We start from the raw sequence: 20771 nt of genomic DNA, 5'->3' as shown, positions 1-20771 counted from the left end.
TCATTCGAATTGCTTATTCAGAAAATTGATTAATTAATAGAGTTCATATTATTTCATAGCGGCTTAAAGAGCTAAGAAATAATACATATTATTTGTATGTATCAGTTATTGATACTTAGTCATTAATTCACTAATATGAACTTAAAATATTATAAATTTGCATGAGGATATGTTGTAGAAAGTGAAGGGTTAATAACAAAAAAACAAAAATAAAGAAAAATTTTTTATACGAATTGATAGTTTATATATTTTTTATATGTGAAAAATAAGAAAATTTAGGAATATAAAGATATTCCGCACATTGCGAATTTAATGATAGAATATATATGTATTTTTATATGTACTATATGTACATAATGATCGAATTGCAAGTGTCAAAGATATACATATGTATGTGAACAAAAATAGACCACAAGAATGTGCATCACGAACTTTTCGTTCAATTGGCTAGTTACGACTTGGCTAGCAAAAGCTAGTTTTAGCTAAGATATGCTATTTATATTCGTTTATTAGATTTAATCTTAAGTGCGACGTAACTGAGAGCGGACTTGTCAAATATAACTTTTTATATTCACACTGTTACTCTTAAATCTAAAAACGATACTTCGATGAAACAAAAATTCACAGTTTAGTATCAAATTTAAACACAGTTAATTATGAAAAGTATCAAAATAGGAAAATAGCTTTTCCGATGAATACTTGCAATTAACTTGAGTACATTTCGAGATGATTCGAAGTGGAGGATATAAGAGGCCGACGACCGTTCTTGTGTTGCATCATTAAGTTTCAATCGTTCAAAGAAGCGGCACCCATCTTCTGTGTAAACGTGTTATTCGTCAGCAAAAAATTCTGTGTTTAATAAAGTTTTATATTTCTACGTAATTAAAATGGTAAGAAAAGTTCACAATTCGGTCCAAAGTGACTACTGTAGTCAAAGTAACAGAAAGAAAAAGATGAAATAAAAATTTTAACTAAATAATAAATCATTAATACACTATTAGTCTGAATAACATTCTGTTCATTATTAAACGATGTAAAAATTAGTCTCCTGTATTCTAATTTTCTTTGGAAAAAAAGTGATAGTTCGATATTTTGAATTCAAAAGAACAATTGTATATGCAATAAAAGCAAAGGGAGAAGAAAAAGATCTTTATAGAAAAAAATTTTACGTTTCAGCGTGAGTGTATATCTATTCATGTCGGTCAAGCTGGCGTCCAAATTGGAAACGCTTGTTGGGAACTTTATTGTTTGGAACATGGAATACAACCGGATGGACAAATGCCATCAGATAAGTTTAGTGGCGATGATAGCTTTAGCACTTTCTTCAGCGAAACCAGCTCCGGAAAACATGTGCCTAGAGCAGTATTTGTTGACTTGGAACCTACAGTAGTTGGTAAGAGAAAAAAGGAGTCATTAAATCATTAAAAATTTGATATTCAGAGACAGTAACGATATTGTTTATGCGTTTGTAGATGAGGTTCGAACTGGAACGTACAAGCATCTTTTCCATCCAGAACAATTGATCACTGGCAAGGAAGATGCAGCGAATAATTATGCTCGTGGTCACTATACAATTGGTAAAGAAATTGTCGATCTGGTTATTGATCGAATTCGTAAATTAGCGGATCAATGTACCGGATTACAGGGATTTCTTATCTTTCATTCGTTCGGTGGTGGTACTGGATCAGGATTTGCTTCCCTATTAATGGAGCGTCTTTCTGTTGACTATGGAAAGAAATCTAAATTAGAATTTGCGATATATCCAGCTCCGAGAATTTCCACGGCAGTTGTTGAACCATACAATTCCATTCTTACCACGCATACGACTCTCGAGCATTCAGACTGCGCTTTTATGGTCGACAATGAAGCGATCTACGATATCTGTCAACGTAATCTGGATATCGAAAGACCAACTTACACCAATCTTAATCGGTTAATCGGTCAGATTGTTTCTTCCATAACAGCTTCGTTGCGATTTGATGGTGCTTTAAACGTAGACTTAACCGAGTTTCAAACGAATTTAGTTCCTTACCCAAGAATCCATTTTCCTTTAGTTACGTACGCTCCTGTAATATCCGCCGAAAAAGCATATCACGAGCAACTCTCGGTCGCGGAAATCACCAACGCATGCTTCGAGCCAGCGAATCAAATGGTCAAATGTGATCCCAGGCACGGAAAATATATGGCTTGTTGCATGTTGTACAGAGGAGACGTGGTTCCAAAGGACGTAAATGCTGCAATCGCTATTATTAAAACGAAACGAACGATACAGTTTGTCGATTGGTGCCCGACAGGATTTAAAGTTGGTATAAATTATCAACCACCAACAGCTGTACCAGGTGGAGATCTAGCTAAAGTACAACGCGCTGTTTGTATGTTATCTAATACAACAGCTATTGCTGAAGCTTGGGCTCGTCTTGATCATAAATTCGACCTTATGTACGCTAAAAGAGCTTTCGTTCATTGGTACGTTGGAGAAGGCATGGAAGAGGGTGAGTTTTCCGAAGCTCGTGAGGATCTTGCAGCTCTTGAGAAGGACTACGAAGAGGTTGGGCTAGATTCGGTTGACGTAGAAACAGATAATGCCGACGAATACTGAATCGAGCTTATTTTTCTCATACTTTTTAGTCCTTTGGTCTATTCTTCGCTAATTTTCTCGTTTCACCACTTAACTCTGATTTTCGCGCTTTTTCCTCATCTTTTTTAAAACTTCTACTGCCGAGAAATCTTGTCAGGAACAGATATTTTTTATCTTAACATATATAGTTAATAAATTAATATTGTAAAGTATAATGATGTATCATAAACAGAGAAGATTGAAAAATAGTATGTAAATGTGACACATAACGTACTTACATACAATAGCTTAAATAGAGGCGGCACAAGAAGGGATAAGGATATACATATTTGGAATAAAGAAATTGAAGATGAAAATTATAACACGACGAGGAGTTATCCCACATATTTTCTTGTCAATCAGAGACGTATTTCGTTTGTTTCGTTTTATTGCATTACACAAACGGGGCTGGGGAGGCAAAATTAAATAGCGGATTAAATAGTTCAGCGCGACGCTTTAACAAATTAAAAACGTAAAAACATTAACAGTACAATATAGTTTCTTATCGTACGTAGACGTAATGCGATGGCAGTCTTGAGTCCTGGAAAGATGCTGTGATTGTTGCACGGTTATTTCAATTTTAAATTTTCTATGTTCTATTTCCTATTTTCTATTTTCATTCGTCTCCGGTATATGCATTTTTTTTAACTCGCTTTGCGATCTTCGACTCTTCTCTGTCTCGCAGCTTAATCCTCATTCGGTAATAGTTCTTTTATTTGCGATAAGCTTTTGCTCGTGGCAGTGTCTGGAAATAAAAAATTGAAGGGAAAACCTTTCATAAAGTACGATCCAATAACAACTTATGTTTCCATTATTTATACTCGTGATGCATGTCGAAACAGACATCGATTAAACAGTATGATTTTCAGAGACTAGTGAACAAAAGACGAGTTACACGCAATCCCGAATAATAACGTGTGACCGTATAAACACCATCATAGCAATCATGATTCTAACTGGCGACTATAGAATACGAAATCTAAGATTGCTGCAACTATGCGAATTACATTAGCATTAATAGCTCTTCTACTCTATAATAGTAATAACAATAACAATAATGAAAATTAAGAAAGAGAAGGAAGACATATTCTCACACAGAAATTTCTATCCTACCTTTCTTCTTTGAACTTCTTCTTACGATTAGTATTTCCTGGATACAAAAAATCTGATGTAAGTCGCGGTATAACTATTCCAATTAGCAAAAAGATAAGTGAAAGTTTCGTGTAAAGTGACAATTTTATTCCTGTCATCAATCATAACATAACCTTTCAAACAAATATCTGCTAAAAATGCGACATTGATCTACGCAAAGTCAACTGGTTAGAATCAATAATTGTAAAAAAAAAAAGGAAAAAAGAGAAAAGAGATTAACGCATGTATAATCGAGAATAATGAATGAGGTGGATATGAATAAAGATACCAATTCCAATATTGTGTATTTTGTACATACGTACCAAAGTTAGGACTACCTACGCCTCGACTGGCTTCTTCTTCTCTTTCTTCTTCTTTAGGAAAGATGGTGTCCTAAGGCCTTTCTTCTTCTTCTTTTCCTTTTTCGGTGACTCCTCGCTAACGCTCACATCCTGCGACACGGAACCCTTAACACGGAAGGTCCCAACCGTAACCATAAACCTTTCTGCATGCACATGCAAGTAGCCAATTCGCCTTTTCCTTCTTTCTCCCTACAAGCTCGCACACGCGCGCGCGCCTGCTCTTTCTTCCTCGAATCTTTTCTCCCATTATGTATCGTTTTATCAATATATATATATATATATGTACAGTACTATGCAAAAATATTAAACTATCTACATAAAAGGAAGTATTTCATTTTTATGAACGAGTATAACGATACTTGATGTTGTTTGAACTTTGTTCAAGAATTTAATTCACGAATTATCAGTATAGCTGAAAATCTTTACATATTGAAATATAAACTTATTATATTTCGAATTATTTGTCATATTACTAGGCGCGATATTTTACCCTCATAATTCGAATTCGAAGACACCTAACCTTTGCAAGTAAAAGTTTACTAGCTATAAGTTGAAGTTTGGTCACGGTTACTTTTACGATTCGAAATACATAATATTGCATATGTATACATTACGGCAAAAAATTCTATATCAATCTGTACTCACTGTAGAGAATATCTAAAGATTCGTTTTTATTTGAATCATAATGGTATAAATCAGATCACTGATTACACAAAACAGTATTCTATGTTTATTATTATACAGAATTGATTATATTTTTGCACGCCATAAAAACGTACTGTGACAGCAAATGAGGTTATAGTTTAATTAATTATAAAACTAAATAAATGATATTTTAAAATATTCAAGTTCTCAAAATCTTGACTTATACCACTATGACTTTCAAAATATCATATAACCCTGTATAGTATGGGAATATTTCCTAAAAATTACCTGCAATTATGAGATTATCGTCGTAGATGGTCTAAAATGTTTCCATAGCATTGTACATACATATGTGTATAAATACACGCGCACGTGTGTCCCATTTTCTTTTCCTTCGCCCCTTAGCGTTTTGCATGATCTTTATTGTGGATCCATAAAAATCGGTCATTCTTAGATTCATGCAAGCGAACACTATTGGCGTACTAGCTTATTCCTAGCATTATATCGCAGTTAATGACGAAGCAGCATTTGTGTATGATTCTTAAGACTCGTTTGATAAATTAAAGATGAGATTGTGATATAAAGATTCGTAAAAATTTACGATTAGTTTAAGATAAAAGATAATCACGACTAATTCTTTCACGTATAAAACACGATGCGACGTAGATTCGTTAGAAATAGTAAAAGACAAAAATGTGTAGCTTTATCATTTTACGAAACATCCTTATATGCAAAATGTGTCACGCAATTGGCACTGATCTTTAAATTGTTATAATGAAGATTTAATGCATGATAAAAGGTATGTTCCAATCTTGTGACTGTGTGTATATATGCGATATATATTTCGTTATCGCATATATACTTTGAGAATCCTCGAGCTTTTCTTTCGATAATTCATCGCTCCCTTTTATTTTTGCATTTTTCAAGTTCTATTAATCGATAATATAGCACGATAAAAATTAAAGTTATATAAGATAATATTGCACATTTGTGATAAAACTCGAGGATAATAATGATATTATTTAAGTTAAGATGACATATGAAACAAACCTCTTTACTACTTTGAGAAAATGTACTGTGATGGGCATCAGAGTGATCGCCGTTTACGGTATTTTCCCCTGAAACAATAAGGTGAGAAATATTACACGTTGTCTAAAAATTTTACATATAAATGATAAAGAAGGGAAGCATAATATCATGTAAAATTTATGTTTACAATTAATAGAGTGTATAAATAAAATTAGTGTATAAGTTAGAATGTCACAAGAAATTGGCGAAGAATAGTCAAATACTCACGCTTACCTCGAAAACGAAAACCAAAGTATAATTCTTGTTTGCTCTTCAAGCGTTTCGAATATGTAGTCACATTATAACAACTGATAAAGATGTTAAAATGAATATTAAAATGATTTGTTTTGATCTTTGTATCTCGTTACTTTTAAGAAAATTATTTATTTCATAATCTTAATATGTTTCGCATACAAAACATGTACGATACAAATAAAAGAAAAAATAAATAAATAAAGAAAGAAAAACTAAAAAGACAAAGTATGCAATATCAGGACACGAACAATGTGCATAATACAATTGCAAACACTAGATATAAACAATAAACAAAACGAGCACTGTGTAAAAATAAAATACAAATTAACATATCGTTTTATACCTTTGATAAATAAAAAAATTTCTTTGGTTTGCAGCAACAGAAAAGGAATATTTTTGTGGATATTTGAAAAAGTATTCTTTAAATAATCCTAGGAACTAAATTCTACGATGATGGTTCTACTATTGGTTTTCTCAAGTTATTAACTTAAAGAAACTCCACTGAAGCAAGTGTTACATCTTTGAGGGGATGAATTTCTGAAAAGGATGATGGTTGATCGTTTGATGAGATCATTTTAAAGGAATGCGTTATTGTTATTTTCTAAGTTATGACTAGATAATTCTTTGTCATTTACGATTTCGTCGGAATCATAAAATGTATAAGTATCATTAAGTCGTTTTCCTCCAATTTCTGCGTTTAAATCCACGATCTTCTCGTCTGATTCTTCTTCACCTATGGTCGACAACGGAGAATATTCTTGATTGTAATCCATAGGACAGGAATTCATACAATAAATACAATCAACGCACGCTTCTACAGCTTTAGTAGTCTCTGATAGTGTCATTGGTTCTCTTCTTCTTTTCTCAATTTCGAACAAATCATACGAACCTACATTGCAATCCATTTCAACGAGTTTCTCTAAACTTTCATGCTCAACTTCTTCCTTATTTTGTCTATGCGATGTTTTATTTTCAACACTGTTCTCAACATCAAAACTTCTCTCTATTCGGAAGTTCAATTCAACTGCTTCTTTATCAGTATTTATTGGCCTCGCTTTCACTATTGTACGAAACTCGAAAATTGCGTCTGCTTCTGTTTCAATAGATTGATTATTCTCCTCGTCTAAAGCCAAATTCTCAAAAGAAATCGATGTAACTCCCATACTTTGATCAGGAACTTTTTTTGATTCATCGCTGTTTATCATTGTTGTCAAATTATCCACCTGCTGTCCGATTTCCTCTTTCTCATTGTTACTAGTATTACTGTCTTCTTTTTCTTTCAGCTCTACAGTCTTAGAAGTCTCTGATAGTTTTGTTAATTCTTCTTCCCTTGTATCAATTTCGGGTAAATTATCCGAATCTATATTCGAACCCACCTCAGCAAGCTTCTCTAAACTTTCAGATAGGCTGAGTTTAACTTCTTCCTTATCTTTTTTATGAGATCTCTTATTTTCAACATCTGAATGTATATTCCAATCTATCTCAGCGAGTTTCTCTACACTTTCAGATAGACCGGGCTCAACTTCTTCCATATTTTGCCTATGCGATTTTTTATTTTCAACGCTGCTCTCAACACCAAAATTTCTCTCTATTCGGAAGTTCAATTCAAATTCCTTTTTATCAGTATTTGTTGGCTTCGCCTTCACTAGCGTATGAAATTCGAAAACTGCTGCTTCCGTCATGTCATCTGCTTCTGTCGCTGTTTCAGCAGACTGATCATTCTTCTCGTGTAAAACCAGATTTTCAAAAGTGGTAACAGTCGGTGCAACTTGTGTATTTCGATCAGATGCTTTTTTTAATTTGTCACTGTTTATCATCGTTGTCAAATCCTTCTGCTGTCCGATGTTTTCTTCGTCATTGTTAACAGTATCATTGTTCCCCTTTTCTCTCAGCTCTATATTTGCATAGGTTTTTGCTTTCTTAATTTCATCGCATGCATCGATCACATGGTGAATAACTTCATGTATAACTATAACAGGTGTAGTTTGATTGGTCTGAGTCTTATCGATTTCCTTCGGCGTGTGTTTATCATCTTTTACGTTCGAACATAATTTTGGAGTTGAGAATTGCCAAGAAATGGTTGATAACGGCGAACTAGATCGATCATTTAACTCTATACTCGAGAGAGTATCATAAACTTTCTGAAAAATTTCATTTACTAGACAGTAAATGATCATATACGTGTCATTTCCATTAAGTTCCGCGATAATTTCATTCGCTATATTGCTTATGTCATTTCGAAAATATTCACCGGTAGTTTCCAGCAATTCTAAAGGCGTGTCAGCGAATAGTTCCGATATATCAGATCCTTCGTTCGAACAAATTTCAACTTGTCCATTATCAAAACATATATCGTTATTTATAGTCTTATTATCGTTAGAAAGCTCAGACTTTTCATTGTCGGATAACGAATTGAACCAAATATAATTATCAGTTTTATCGTCTACGCAGTCCTTTTCTCCCCATCGTTGTTGTTCGTTTTTGGGACTTTTCTCCTCTTTTGATTGCAAAAAGCAATTCTGCTCCAAGTTATTATTGGGTTCAAATGTAAATGTTGATAACTTCGACGATTTGTCTATCATCGTTTTATCGATATTTTCGTGATCATTTTCTGAATTCATACATGGTGTCAAACTGTATATTAAACTCATATCGGACGGATCTAAACTATATTTCTTTGAGATTTTAAGTTCAGGAGAAGATAAAGCGATTAATCTTGTTTTCGTTGGCTGTATGTTTGAATCAATACAGCTTACTATTTGGGTAATCTGTTCCATAGAGCTTGTATCGATCGACTTCAAATTCGTTTTATCATTTCTATCTTTTTCTTTCATTTTTTCGTTAGAAGACGGAACATTCAATGAATTTACGTTATTTTTCATTTCCAATGATCTACGAACTTTAGATTTTCTTTTCTTGATCGATTCTTCTTTTGTTTTTTTGTCTTCAAAGTAAACCGAATTTGGAACTTGTTCAAGACCATTGTATTTCGTGTCACCCGAGCAATTTACTTGCTCACCAGTTAATATAACTGGAGGACAAGGACGGTAGTCGATTAACTTAGTTACTAACCGCTCTGCGATTATGTCACCTCGGACAATTTCTAAACGTGGTTCGTATCGATATAGTTCAGCAACTGGATAATGAAGATGTTTGCTAATAATGCAGGCATCATTTTCAATCTTGTTCTCACATTTGTTTTTGCATTGACTGCAGAACCTGCTCGGTGAACCAAGATCTGCAATCATAGTGTCCCATAACACCACAATTGTATTTTAATATTTGCTCCTTTCGTTTATCTTCTTTCTCAGAAGATATTTATTATGATCACGGATGCTCACACCTGCGTATCTGAGATATTTCTTGTATTCGCAACAGCTGACAAGATGAAAAGTATAATATCTTAAAATTTTTCAGCTGTGACATCAAACAAATCAAACAAATTGATCCGAGTATATATCAGGACAAATTGATTTCTTAAAAATCGTGTCAGTCATTACCATACTCGAGTTGTGCACACAGCATTTATAAATTACATTTACTATAATTCGTAATTCAAGGAAAAAATTATAATGAGAATATAATATTATTTATTAATGCGAAGCAAGGTAGTTAACGTGCAATCTAGGACAAAAATTAAAAAAAGGGGAAGAATATGGAGGAAATAACACTTATTCTCCTGTACCAAACATAAATATGCAGAATGTTTATGCGAATGTAAGTACATACATGCAAGGTGCAAGCGTTAGTGATCATAAATAAAGGTGACAAATTAAGGTAGGGAAAAAATGTAATGATAAATTGCAACACCTTCGTGCTTATGGAACAAGCCTTGCGATCGTTATCATTAATTGTACGAAATTTCATTTAAAAAATGCAATATTATGAAACACATAGATGACAAGAGAAATAAGACTTAAAAAAGAAAATGTAAAAGTAATACGACACAAGACTCCCCATATATTATATCGAACATGCATACTGCACGTTTCTTCGATCATTTTCAAAATATCTCCGCCTCTATGAAAATGATCGATTTAAAGTGCATAGGCTCTGGAAGCTAAAAATTGTAAAAAATAGCTTACCGTCGCTCAATACAACTTCAGGTTGACTTGGTGCAGGCACTTGTTTCGTTTCTATCCGTAGTACTCGGGGTTCTGAAAGTAATTGAGACACGATGCATTGATTGATTGATTTATTTTTCAGTTCTGAGATAACAATAAAATATAAAAAACATATGAGAATTTGTTGTTACTTACCATCTCTGCTCTCTTCTTCTGTTTCCGAAGTTACAGATACCGGCGATTGAATTGGACTTTTGGCAGTGCTTGATTCGTGTGTTGCTCGACTAACATTGAATGATGACAATGCTTCCGATTCTGATTGCGATTCATCATCTGTAAAACAAGAAAAGATCAAACCAAGATTAAATTTACTCACTATGTAAATTTTCAATTGAGGGCAAGTTTATATGCTATTTTGCTTACAGATATCTCCTTTTTGTTTGCGTTCAACTTCTCTCTTATACTGATCGAGTTCTTGATCAGTAACAGCATCGAAAGGATTTTTGGCATACGGTGTCTTGTAAACCATTGCGTTGTGTTGAAACCCTCTTTGTATGATACCTTTACTGGCTGCCCCTACCAACACTACTTGTTCTCCTGTTCCGCTAATAGTGGCATCCTTTCATAAGCGAATGTTCTCATCAATATATATTTTACCAAAAAATAAGATGTATAATTTAACAAAATAGTAAACTAATAAATTATTATAATTTTAATTTCGAGTTATTACTTAAAAATGTGTCACATCACCTGCATTTTTTTAGCTTCTTCCCATGTAACTCCTTCTAATATGTGGGATTGTGGTCCAGCTGATATCTTATCCGCCCTACGGTAATCCTTTATCTAGACAAAAAAGCACAGCTCCAAGGGTTTAATCAGTTTGCAAATACAAAATATTTACATATTATTTCATTGAAATATTTTAAGAAATGAACGTAAACTGAATCAATACAATTTCATGTTACTTACCTGTTGTTGTAATTGTTTAAATTCCTTTGGATTGGTATTTTTCGGTACAAATTGAAGGGCACTGTCGATCTTCACCGGTGTACTGCTATGCGTCGGAGATCCGTCTGACACCCACTGCACACAAAACCAGAACGTTAGTCGACCCTTATCGATAATTCGACATCCAACACAGCATTATGAGATACCTATTTTCGCATTGTCTGCGTATGTTATGTGTGCCTGCTTTGCTGGTGATGTCGTCTCGTTATCATTTCAATCAATTTGCGTGCATAACACATTATTAATGTTGCAACATTTTAGACTGTTCATTTGCCAAATTCAAGTACAAATTTTTCGATTAATTTACCTACGATCTAATCTTCTTACAACATTAAAAAAATTACGTCTACGTCTATTTACGCCTATATATACTACTTTCATTAACAGCGAATATTCTTCGAGTGTTTCATATCTACCTCCCTCTGATCTAGGGTCGATCGATCTGGTTTTGTAAATGCAGTGGGACGAAGAGTTGAATATCCATCCCTTCGACGACACGATTTTAACAGGCACACATTCATACACAGTTTCGAATGTGAATCAGTCAAATAATGATATCCATGCGCATCATATGATTATCTTAAATTCGATGCTCATACAACAGCGTTAAAATGCCATAAACTCGACAAAATGCTCGAGAATAAGGCTATTATTTGTTCATCGAATCGATCATTGAAACATAGATTCATAACACACTTCAATAAAATTCTTTCTATTTTTTTCTTCATTTTATACATGCTGCCATGCCGTTGTAAATTAAAGAGAAGGGTTCTATCTTTTTTCGGAAAATTACCTATACACGATAAACAGTAGACATATATTTATTTATATATTAATAAGCTACAAGAGAGAGGCGCGATAAAGTCCCATTATAATTTTAGTCAATCCACCGAAAGATACACAATATTATAGCAACATTTATTTAGAACTACATTTTATATTAATCATAAGTAGATCGTTGAGAATTTATTAGATGTATTAGGTTGTATTCCCTTTTCCCTCTCTCTTTCCTTTCTTTTCACATGAATTTCTTTACAGTGTATTTTCTACTATAATATCATAAATTGGAATGTATCGAAGGTACGCAAATATCACTACGAAGATTATAAACAACGAACAAATGTAATATAATTGATCAGGAGGATTCAATGTTCAGAATAATTATGAACTTTTACTTTCAGTTACTTTCCATATGAGATCTTTTCTCTTTCGCCGTGTCTTAAATGTATGCAATAAAGTATATTGAAAGAGAATAATGGACAACATGAAATATGATTGATTTGTTTCCTTAACTCAAAGGAACTAAGCAATATTTTTGAAAACTTGTACGATCTCTTTTCTTACAATTAACGATGATAATTACGTTTCGACAAATAACTTTATAGAAGATTATAAATGTAACAACATGTGCATGTAAAATATTAATCTTAATATAAATGCAAATCTTGACATTGTCTTAATAGTACTTTTTTTAATAATATTATGCAAGATCGTCTAATTCTTGCGCAAATTTCATCTTCCTTCCCATACACTGTTTTTTACTTTCTTCTATTATTTTTTTTTTATTTATCTCTTATTTTAGACGCACGCCGTTACATCTATTCAGTTTTGTTCTCAAAAGTGATGACTTCTACCTTTGTAATTTTCTTCGGATCGGGTGTTCCTGTTTCAAGTATTTCGACCTTTTGGTATACATTGGGCGAATTTAACCAACGTGACCTATCCGTGCCTTTACGGCCACCTTTCCAGAGCCTATAAAAAAGTGGGAACGTAATAAGTTTTCTTCAATAATTGTGAAGCACCTTTATGTAACAAACATATTTACCCCTGTTTATAAAGTTCTTCTTCTTCGAGTAAATATCCCAAAGATGAGACTGCCGGTGGTACTTCTACATCGTTCCGAGGCCGCGGAGGTTCTCCTTTTACTAGTGGATTTCTGTATATATAGCCGGTTCGGAAACCCTGTGAATGACCCAATAACTTGTTAGTTATTACAGGATCATTAATAAGCAAGAACGATGCAACGTTCCGGAATGAAAGAAAAAAACAGGAGGACTAAGGTAAAAACAACGGAAGGTCTATATACTTACTGCATTATCGAGCATTCGCATAAGTGCCTCAAATTCAGTTCCACCAATTCGCCAACGCTTTTCGAGTTTCTCAGCAAGAGCAGTGGTTTCGGTGATTTGAGCCGTTTGTTGCGGTGTGGGTGGTTTTCTCGAGGCTTCGAATATAGCTTTCTTAGACTCTTCGGAAATAAGATTTAAATTATCCAAACCAGCAGGCATTAGTTTTAACTGGGTCTCGCAAGCTAGGACCGTATTGTAAACATTGAAGAAGGCTTCTTCGACAGTTTCTCCGCAGCAGAGAGCACCGCGATTCGTTAAAAGCATAACTTTATTCATCGGTCCAAGATTTCTTGCTATCTTCTCTTTTTCTTCTGGTTCAAAAAATCCACCTACATACTGATGCGTGCTTACCTCTCCTATTACTATACTTTCTTGTCCAATTGGCAGTAATCCGCACTTTAATGACGAGATCTGAGGAAATATATAATTAACAGAGATGCAAAATGTAAAAACAGAATAAAATATGTATTTCTTTACTCACAGCAGTAACGGACGGAGTGGTAATATGAACAATGCATTTTATATCGGGTCTAGCAGCGTGAATTGTTGAATGCAATTGAAACCCTGCCACATGAACACCAAAATTGGTCGTCCCTTGTTCCACGACCGTTCCTTGCATATCAACTTTAATCAAGCTTGAAGCAGTAACTTCATGATACAACAGACCATACGGATTAACTAAAAAGTGTTCTTGATCTTGATTTAAGCGTGCTGTAATTTGTCCACCAACACCTTGAGTCCAACCATAGAGATCAAGCAGTCTAAATACTGCTGCCAATTTGCAACGCAATAGTTTCTCTCCCTTTGCATAACCCATACTTTCGACACCGCGTATATCGTTGATAGGTAATACACAATTAGAAGCTGTAATAGAATTAGTTAGATAAGCATTTGATAAAACACAATTGAATAACTGGTATTTAATGAACTTACTTTTAAAAACATTTGCATTAAACCGAGCACCTTGTGCACCCATCATATCAGAGATTTGCTGTAGTAGACCTGATGGTCCAGCACCATCTTTCATTTGTGTCTCAATAATTCGTTCTAATTCTTCGCGAAAAATTCGAGAATTCATCATCATTTCAACTCTCTTCCTTCTTTCCATCTCCCTCATATCCTACACAAAAATGTAATGGAAAATATAATTTAAAAATATTTCTTAGATATGCAACACTGTTGTGCGATTTTTCTTTCAAGTCGCATATACCGTCTGATAGTGGACTATTTTATATATGTCTAGAAATCCCAAAGAGGTGGTTAAAAAGCGCAGTATTTGTCGAAAACGTTACACGTAGCACAAAACGTAAGTACAAGATACCACAAAAATTCTTCTATTCCTTAAAAAATTTTTTTCGAAATCTTACCGCATCAATGTCTGCAGGCCGCATTTTACTCTTCTCTTCTTCTGTCAAACCGTCCATTACCCCATTCGTATGTGGTTCAGTCAACGGTTGTTGCTGACTTGTGTCTGCCATTCTTGCTAATTACTGTCCTTTCTTTTCTAAATTATATTCTTTTTACTCGTCGTTTGTTTGCTTTTTCGTATTTTTAATCACTGTCGCTATCACTATCACCGCCACTACCACTAGCTACGACACTACCACTGTCACTGCTACCGCCGCCGCCGCCACCACCTCCTCCACCGCCGCCACCACCACCGCCGCCACCTCCTCCGCCACCTCCACCTCCTTCCACCCCTGCCGTTGAATACCGACTAAAACAAAATGTTTTATATCATTATTAATAACTATTAATACGTTTTAATATATTTTTAAAAATTAAAAGGAAAAACAAGGGACTCGTTTCTCGATTAGATATAATTCTTATCTTCCTAGTTAAATAGAACTGATTTAACACATTATCTTTTAGTATTCTTTTGATTCTGACATAAAGGGTATATCATACTTCGTTATCTATAGGAAAGATAATTTTCAGGCGTTTCTCTGCTCATTTCGAATGTAGAAACCAATGAACACAAGAAAAGCGACAGGAGACAGCAAACGATCAATAAACTTCCGAGTAACAGTCAAGTAGAGTAAGGTGCGTCGAACGCGTAGATGGTAGGGGCAAATTACAAGAATCCTTAGTGCGACTGAAATCGTAGTTTCCTTTTTTCAAATTCTTACTACGTTTATTTATATCACGTGTTTCCATCGTCTTCCCCTATGGTCGTATCCTAATCCCTCTATCTTAACGCTATCTTTCATTTTATATTTTCCGTATCTCTTTTTGTTCAGTTTTTAAATATACTACAACAATAAATGTATCTACATCCTGCCATTCTACTATCAAAAATAAAATATTTAATCTCTTATATTCTAGATTATTTGCTCTTGATTTTTTTGCCGCCATCTTTATTTCTGATATTTCAAGTCTGTTTAAAATAACACGTATGCTAAAAATAGATACATCTTAAAACCATTGGAGCATAATTGTGACAAGAATAATACTTATAAGTGTCGTCAGACTTCTAAGAATATTTGGTTAATAAAAGAAGTTTAATACGGACATATAGAATTAATATTGTTGAAGATTATATATTTAATGTGTGCTTTATTTTTTCTTTATACTTATCCAACTAATGATTGCTCAGAAAATGTACAAAAATCTGAGCACTGAATAACACGAACTGTTTCTACAATACGAATTTATAATAAAATTATAAAGAACAGAAAAGGTTGCTTTGGTATATTATTATTTAAATTAATTTGTACAGTAAAAAAATAAGTATATTTTATATTGCACCTGTTCATCGTTAGATGTGTCAAGCACCATACACTAAAGTATCGCTAATAACCTTGTTTAACGGCTCTTGATAATTCGGAAGCGTATGCTTAACCCAAATTCTCAACTTCCGCAAATTCTACTCTAAACAGGCAAATTGCAGAGATCGTTCTACAAATTCTTTTTACAACTGCTCATACGAAATATCTTTGCCACTATGTCTAGAGCGATTTTCTATTCAACTGCTTTTTTGCCGTTCACTTTATCGATTTCGTTCCAAACGTTATCGTACACACAATGGTGGAGAAAAGGATTTTATTTACCAATTTCCTCAATTCCTTTTAATTTCAGTAAACGTAATTATAGTTTATTATTTCTACATTTTAAAAAAATAATACTACCTATTTTAAAATATGAACAAAATTCTGTAACTATATGCTACGTTAAAACAAATAAAAAGTACTGCAGTTTAAGTTATTGATCGAATAATGCACGTTGTTTAATATTAAAGTCATTGTATTATTTTATAAAAAAGCAAATTGTTATATTGTTATACCAATATTCGAGATATATAATAATATAAATTTTATTTCTCATAGTTTAACAATAAAATTTACTTTCAAGATTAATCATAAACAGTATATATGATATAACAATAGCGATCACTATTACAAAGTTCTATCCATATTTACATTATTATATATTTTAAATATTAATATGATTTTTCTCTTGTATTATATATATCCTAACTTGGTTAATTTTTTACATTAAATTTTATTGATTAGTATGTGACAGGTAAAAGATATAAACGTTTATTAAATTATTTTATATTATTTTATCTCAATATTTAATTAGCGGAAAGAAAAAACTCAAAAAGATTTCTTATTTTAAACAACTTCTTTATCTTACGTACGTACATAATTCATTATGACCAAGTAATGTCATTCCTTCAATTAACGTTCATCAAGGAACGCCAATTGAATTCTAGCTATTCACGGTTAATCGACATTACCTTGCTATCATTTATCTGTATCATGACGATATCAATTTTTCGCTTTCTCGTATATTTCATACGAATGACTTTTTATTAAATTTATACGTCTATTTAAATATGTGTTTTTTGAGAAAAATATAAAAACTGGTCAAACAAGTTACGAGACCTGTTAGTATTTCGTGGAAAAGAGCCAATTAGGATGAAAAACGTAGATAATGTATTGAACTATCGAGATAGTGAACTGAATGCGCGTATTGCGCGCGAGATACTTAATGCGACGCGTCCGCTGTTTCTCGACGCGATGATGTCATAACTTAAAACGTAAAGCTTACTATCGGTGCTCGTTGGGCGATACTACGTTTGCCCGGGCATAATGAAAGGCACGATCGTTGTAGTCTACGTCAATATAGTACATTCGTAGAACAGATCTTTTAACGAAATAACGAACCATTTGTTATTATATACGTTTTACTTAAATTCGAATAGTAATATTGTTCAAAAATATTTGATAAGATTCAGAGGAACAGCAAATTATAATTACAGGTAAATTCAAGTGAAATGCATTTAAATCAATCAAAAGTTGAAAAAAGCTGAAGAGATAAATCAACACACTAGCAAACGCACAGGTGAGCGTGGCTACTATAGAATCGAAACTCGAGAGTAGCAAGTTTATTTCCAAGCGACGATAGATTGCGCGCGGGCGGTCTGGAGTTTGTAACAAAAAAAAAAGACGTCAACGATTATGCAGAAACCTATTGGACCTACGTGTTAAATAATACTTTTCACGGTAAAATTGGTGATGATTTAAGATTTTTGTTTAAGACACTTGCCTACGCGAGAATATCCGCGTTGCATTGTTATTTTCTCACCATTTACGAATCCGATCATAAGGACGTTGAGACGAACTCAGCGTATGGTTATTCGTGTGAATACGCCCAAATGACCACTACATGTATGTCAATTTAGTCCTCTACAAACAAACGCGAGCAATTTCGTGTACACAACCGTGCGCACCCGCGACATTCAGAAGTAAATTTAATAGCATAAAAGAGAATCAACTTGTACACTGGTTACACCTTGCCGAGCTTTTTTGTCCTGACACTACTAGGCGGAGCAGTGTAACCAATTGATTAAATACACGTAGAGAATAACGAAAGGAAACTGAATCTCGCCTGCTGTTCAAATAATGACACACTTATTTATCATTGTAGAGACAACCTCCATATAGAACACTAAAATAATATCAACTTTTAAATTCACGAAATAAAAAACTGAAATGAATATAGTTTTTAGTTTCAACTGAATGGTTCCCGCCGGTCATAGTCTACGCAATGCTGTAAAACATTATGTTAAGTGAAAGAATGGAGTAGCAAATTGCAATCGCGTTTAAGGTTAAATTTTTCATTAAAGCTGTATGTTTAACACGAATATAGAAATAAAAGAAGGTCAATGGTTTAACAATGCAAATGGCGATACAGCAATGGTGAATAATGGGTTTCAATGGCGCAATTATGACAGCGAGTATCTTGACAGTAATTATCGACGTACTTTTACCAAATATTCTTAAACCGATGAGAAACACGACTAACGAAATTGTGAGACAATGCGTTGTCGAAAAGTGTCTACAAATGTAGAAAGAAATATCCAAGATTGCCGCTCAATCGACTCGACTCGACTCTACACAACTCGGCACGGTACGACACACCCCTTACGCTACGTCATTCTTGTCAATTATTTCGAACCACGTTCTCTCGTATAGAGTGCTGGAACTTTCCAAGTGATTCGTATTTACAATGGTATTTTTTACTATTAGTTAGTGAAGTAGTGACTTACCTAGCGCAAAATCGGCAACTATCGTCAATGATCGATATATCCGTATTCGTTTGGGGAACCGTTCGACTCGCTGTTCGTATCACCGAGCGGTCGTTCCGTTCGGTGGACAGCTTCCCCGCCCCCGTCGCCGTCGATGCTCTTCCGGCGGCTGGCAAACCTTCCCCAAGCCTCCTCCTACCTACTTCGCTCCTACTACCACCACTACTATTCCTACCACCACCACTTCCACTTCCACTTCCACCTATATCTTCTGTTCACCACTTTCGTTACAACCACTTCGAGCTTTATATCTCCTTTTCTCCTTCTGTATTTACTTTTCCAACCAGCCTACTTTTTAACCTATGCTTTTATAATTTATTTATATTATATAACATGTATTTATGTCAGTCAGAATACTCATACTTGGCCCCCTTTCGATTGTGTACAGAGGTCGATTCTCCTAAACGATGTATTAAAACTTGGTTATCAAGTGTGAATATTTCGTCTTCGTCTCTACACTGCCCCGCATTCCTGCTTTTTTCCTCCAACTAATTGTACAATGGGCACGCGGATCGTGCGCACAATACTGGTGCGCAACTGATCTGAAAGCGACCCAATGAGAAATCGCTTCTCGAAAATATACCGTCTGATTGGCTGCCTTTCAAGTTACCGTCCAATCAAAACGTTCGAGTTTTGCACAACCAATGAAATACTACGTACAATACGTATATACCAAAAATCATCGAAAGTCGATATGTTACGATTAATCGATAATATTTTTTTACTGCGGCAATATAAAATACTTTAAACAAGAAAAAGTAGAATCTCTGTCATTTATTAATAAATTGACAATGCAGATTGAAATATTGTCATTACAAGTTAATCTTAATACTTCCTTCCCTACATAATTCTATATAACAATAGTTATATCGAATAATATATCGTTTTACACCTTAATTTTAATGCAGCATATATATGTATGTGTTTATCCATTCATTTATCTATTCAATTCATTTCTGTTTCCTCACATTCTATCAATAAAAATATACATATATATGTATATACCTTTGATATACATCGTTCGATTTGGATTGTGTGCTTTGAAAATTTTAAACAATGCGCTTCGCAAAGAATATACCTACTGCTGCTAATAAGTTATTAATTTGAAGTAGCTACAATAAAATAAAATGAAATTAATTTTATCAATGAATGTTTAATATATTAATATTATTCGTAATATTTGAATTATCTGTCATTAACATAGAATAGCTGGATTAAAGCGGGCCGAGCATGAACAAATCGACGGGCAGTAAACCGGGTTTCGTAGTAATATAACGGGCAATGTAGTAGTACCGTAGAAGGGATCGCGCGTCTTTAAAGATACTATATTATACATATAGTCGGTTTATAGTTTAAGCTATACGAGTCTATAGTATTGCTCCCCACTCAGAATGATAGTCAAGTCAAGTGTCACTGGCCGTAACTGGTCTGAGCATCGCTCGAGCGCTTACGTTCGCCAAATGGCGGGCTAAATAATACTGACAAGGAACACCATTTAATTGATGATATAATAGCATAGCTTTTTTAAAGAAAAATATTTAACAAAATGTTATTAATAAATAGTATAGAAGCTAGATCTCTCGTTGCTTTATCTTTATCTTTATCGTTATGTTATCTATATGTTGCTGTATCTTTTTTGTAGCGAATTAGAAACGGTTCATTTAAGCAAACAGTGCATACTTAGTTTTATTACATAATTCAAACATTAAAGAAATTTGATATTATATTTTTTTGATTTACATACTTTTTCACGTATGACTACTCCCTTGTTGATTGTATACCACGATGTCTGGAACATTCTGTATAAGCGATATTCTTGCGTAATTCATAAAACGTGATTCCCTACGTTGTTTGACGATCAACAAACTGATCGTTTTAAACAGACAAACAAGCTTACCA

At 33.8% G+C, this 20771-nt stretch overlaps 2 protein-coding genes across 6 annotated transcripts; one reads left to right on the top strand and one right to left on the bottom strand.

Annotated features, from left to right (window-relative positions):
- Window positions 1–250: 250 nt before the first annotated feature.
- LOC100643627 (tubulin alpha-1 chain-like) lies at window positions 251–4048 on the top strand. The gene is made up of 3 exons (XM_003401109.4): window positions 251–890; window positions 1177–1393; window positions 1473–4048. The coding sequence occupies exons 1-3, from the start codon at window positions 888–890 to the stop codon at window positions 2597–2599; spliced, it is 1347 nt and encodes a 448-aa protein (XP_003401157.1). The 5' UTR covers window positions 251–887; the 3' UTR covers window positions 2600–4048.
- LOC100643137 (protein hu-li tai shao) lies at window positions 2988–19366 on the bottom strand. Of its 5 annotated transcripts, none has more exons than XR_007226542.1 (16): window positions 18834–19354; window positions 14647–14996; window positions 14213–14399; window positions 13761–14143; window positions 13241–13690; window positions 12976–13112; window positions 12785–12902; window positions 11112–11225; window positions 10893–10985; window positions 10566–10761; window positions 10338–10475; window positions 10164–10235; window positions 5806–5873; window positions 4072–4253; window positions 3731–3767; window positions 2988–3362 (listed from the first exon to the last, which is right to left on the bottom strand). XR_007226542.1 is itself a non-coding variant. In XM_048412640.1 (14 exons), exons 2-14 carry the CDS (start codon window positions 14755–14757, stop codon window positions 3330–3332), a joined length of 2100 nt encoding a protein of 699 aa, XP_048268597.1. In that variant the 5' UTR covers window positions 14758–14996; window positions 18834–19353; the 3' UTR covers window positions 2988–3329. The 5 variants fall into 5 exon arrangements, 2 of the variants coding, with proteins under 2 accessions (XP_048268597.1, XP_012172087.2); XR_007226540.1 differs by having other exon boundaries at window positions 4072–4215; XR_007226541.1 differs by having other exon boundaries at window positions 4072–4200.
- Between the last annotated feature and the right edge of the window lie 1405 nt (window positions 19367–20771).

The sequence above is a fragment of the Bombus terrestris genome, chromosome 15, assembly GCF_910591885.1.
Source record: "Bombus terrestris chromosome 15, iyBomTerr1.2, whole genome shotgun sequence".
Taxonomy (NCBI): domain Eukaryota; kingdom Metazoa; phylum Arthropoda; class Insecta; order Hymenoptera; family Apidae; genus Bombus; species Bombus terrestris.
The sequence above is the reverse complement of the archived record's forward strand: the minus strand, read 5'-3'. Positions and strand labels throughout refer to the sequence as shown.